The 3,651-nt window shown below is 46.0% G+C and overlaps 1 protein-coding gene across 1 annotated transcript; it reads left to right on the top strand.

Moving 5' to 3' along the window:
• The first annotated feature begins 465 nt into the window (after positions 1–465).
• LOC131165488 (protein VAPYRIN-like) lies at positions 466–2,701 on the top strand. The gene is made up of 2 exons (XM_058123350.1): positions 466–1,492; positions 2,132–2,701. The coding sequence occupies exons 1-2, from the start codon at positions 563–565 to the stop codon at positions 2,582–2,584; spliced, it is 1,383 nt and encodes a 460-aa protein (XP_057979333.1). The 5' UTR covers positions 466–562; the 3' UTR covers positions 2,585–2,701.
• The last annotated feature ends 950 nt before the right edge of the window (positions 2,702–3,651 follow it).

Genomic DNA, 3,651 nt, shown 5'->3' with positions numbered 1-3,651 from the left:
GTGAATCGGCCATTGTTGCATTGAAGAATTCAGGCTTAATATTTAGGCATATGCCAAAATTTTAACAAAAAAATAAATATAACTATAGATTTTACAAAATTGAGTTCAAGTGAAAAATTCAACATATGAGACCTCTTACAAATATAACTTTTTCGTAAGCTGATTTAAAATATTCTTCCTTAGGCAGCCTCTTCCACAATAAAACATCATACAAAGCGAAATCATCTAAGAATTAAAATCACTGATTCACTATTTACTAAGGGGTGTATTCACGTTGAGTACTCGAATTCAACTCCAACTGTGTTGGAATTCCGCGCGAGAATAATTTCCTTTCGAAAAGTGACTGTGGGCTCATTAAATCACGGGCGGACTAAAGTCTAAACCTATCACGGCCCTCCAATACCCTACCTGGGTCCCGCGGAACACGTGCTTACAGAGGCCCAGAATCCTTCCCCCCGCCATCACACCAGCTCAGCAAGCTTAGTTCAGGCTTCAGACCCGCTATATATACGACTTGTGCTCTCCCTCTCTCTCTCTCTCTCTCTCTCTGGTTAATTGTGCGATGGATAGACTAGTGGAACTGTCGGAGCAAGAGGTGCTCATAGACTTCGCACTGAATCGTAAATGCCGAGCCACCGTCCGCCTGACCTCCCTCACCTCCACCACCGCCGTGGCCTTCAAAGTCCAAACATCTTCTCCCCATAAGTTCCTCGTCAGTCCACCCTTTGGCGTCATCTCTCCCTCCTCCTCCTCCGCTTTCCAAGTCGTCCTCAAGCCCCAGTCCCAGCTTCCCTCCTCATTCCCCCGCTCCCCCTCCGATCGCTTCCTCATCAAAACCTTACCCGCCACTGAGTCCACCCGCCCCGAGTCCGTCAACTCACTCTTCTCCTCAGCGCCCCCCAACTCCACGCGCGACCTCAAACTCAAGGTCGCCTTCGTGGGCCCCGTTCTCCTCCTCCGCGCCGTGGCCCTTGGAGACTACGACGCAGTAGCGAAATTGATCAAGCGCCAGAAATCGGTTGTTTCCGGGTTGCCGCCGGCGGAGGCTGAGTCGCTGCTCCGAATGGCCGGCGAGTCGAGCAACTCGGAGGCCGTGACTGACTTGCTGATCGAATCAGGGTTAAAGATAGACGACGCGCGTGTCGCGAAGTGGGAATCGAAGGGGTGGACGAAGCTACACGTGGCGGCTGCGTTTGATCGGACGGAGGAGATCATACGAGAGGGGCTAGGGACGTTGGATGGGAAAGATAAGGAGGGGCGTACGGCGTTGCACGTGGCAGCAAGTAGAGGGAACGCAAGGTGCGTTGAGTTGTTAATTGGAGCGGGAGCGGATATGGACGCGAGGAGTAACGACGGTCGGACGGCGTTGTACATAGCGGCGGCTAACGGGAACCGTCGGACGGTAGAGATCTTGGTCGGCATGGGTGCGGACCCCACTAACCCAGTTGATCGTGGCCGTTCACCGCTCGATATAGCTCGGGAGAAGGGACATGTAAGTACCTAGAATTAAAGTGCCGTAACTAATGTGACATTTGTGACCGGGCTATAGCAAATTAGACTGCTGTGGATTGTTCCGCTGTGATTTTCATGTTTTTTAATTTGTGCCTGTACTGTAGTGCAGTAGTGGTAGAATTTTAGAATTTCTTTAAAATTGAAGGTTCTCGGTGATGAATTTGTAATTTATTCAAAAAAAATGTAAAACAGTTTATTCTCAAAATAAAAAAGAGAAAAATAAAAAGTTTAATTTCAATATCTAATTTGCTGTGAACTTAACCATGAAATGATTTGCCCAGTAGTCTATACGTTCAAATCTTTTTTTTTTTTAATTTTATTTTTGTAGAATTAGTTAATAAAACAGTATTTCAAAGTAATAAATTTTAACTTTAAATTTTAAATTATACAAAATTTAATATTTTATTCCAATTCCTACAAATCAAAATGGAGTTCACGATTTTATGACGAATGCTTGAGAACTACTGCTAATTTAACTCATGAAAAGAAATTATATTTTATGAAACAAACTGTAACATTTTCATCTCACAATTATTAAATTTCAAACTAATTTTGTGTTCTTTCAATAATATTTACTTGATTTTGATAATTAGGACTCGGCAAAAATTCTTTCATGCAGAAGGAAGTGGCAGAGGTTCTCGAAAGGGGAGAGGAAGTCCTAACCGCCGCGAGACGAGGGGAGGCAGAGCACCTCCGGCGGCTGCTACAGAGTGGCGCCACCGCGAACCACCGCGATCAGTACGGCCTGACGCCTCTCCACGCAGCGGCCATCAAAGGACACAGGGACGCAGCCCTGGTGCTGATCGCACAGGGCATAGACGTAGAGTGCGAGGACAGCGAAGGCCACCGGCCGCTGCATTTGGCCGTGGAGGGCGGCAGCGCAGCCACCGTGGAGGCCATAGTCTGCATCGGAAGAGCCAATGTTAACGCCAAGACCAAGAGAGGCGCCACTCCTCTTTACATGGCTACAACCATGGGCTACGATGACGTAGTTCGGTTTCTCCTGGAGAAGGGAGCAGCTTCTTCTTCTTCACCGCCATCTCTTCCTTCTTCTTCCTCCTCCTTAACCTAGATTGTCAAAATTAAATCAAGCTAGCTCATGCTTTAATTTCCGTAACCATGCATTAAGTAATTAAACAGTTCTAGTTTTGTATGATTCATTAATAGTGATTTTTGATTGGGAATCGAACAGGATTGTGTTAAAAATCGCGAGAAATTTGCTACAACAACACAACAAAAAGCAAAAGAAAAGGACAATGGTGATACAGCCTAATCCCGACGGCCGCATTTGGGCTCATCGTCGTTTACTTTGTCTCTACAATAGGCAATGATACCACATCGTTTTAGACGATTCTGCAATTTTTCTGCCGAAACAAACAGAGACATTCATCAGTTAGGAAAATCAAGCAAATCTACTCTCGGAAAATGTGCATTTTCCTCCATTTCCTACTCTTCTTCTTCACCACGGTCTCTTCTTCGTCTCCCACTCTCCCAGATCGTTTCTTCAAATCCTCCCTGTCGTCGTCTGTTCTCCACAAATCAACAAAAGAATACTTCGAACTCACACCACCGTTGCAGCCCGACGAATACTTCGAACTCACCCCACCGTTGCCGTCCGATGGGCTGAAGCCATCGTGCACCGTCCGCATCCTCTGCCATGACTTCGGTGACACGTACGGAACACCTCCCGTCTCCGTCACTTGGTTCTAACTGGAATGAAATTGGCAGACTTCGTCAATCTGTCAACCACTACCCATATGACATTCTGCACATGCAACGCTAATGGCAATCCCTATACAAAGTCCATCGACATATGCTCCCACTTCCACCTAGGAATTTCCAGTGGTTGAAGTGGTCACGCTAGCCTTTGGTATTCTGTCTTTCCCTATTGACATGTCAAGCACTGACCCACAAATTTAACAATCTCTCTCTTCATGTTACTCCACCAGAATGTTTCACGCAAGTTTCTATACATCTTCGTACTACCTGGGTGAACAATATAGAGAGAGCGGTGAGCTTCCCCAAGAATCGTCCTCTTTATCTCTACGTCATCTGTCACACACAATCGAGTGTGAAATCTAAGAACTCCATCCTCAGTAACATTAAAGTCTGTGTGTTACTCATCCTGTAACTCTTGTA

Source organism: Malania oleifera, chromosome 10 (genome assembly GCF_029873635.1).
Source record: "Malania oleifera isolate guangnan ecotype guangnan chromosome 10, ASM2987363v1, whole genome shotgun sequence".
Lineage (NCBI taxonomy): Eukaryota > Viridiplantae > Streptophyta > Magnoliopsida > Santalales > Ximeniaceae > Malania > Malania oleifera.
The sequence above is the reverse complement of the archived record's forward strand: the minus strand, read 5'-3'. Positions and strand labels throughout refer to the sequence as shown.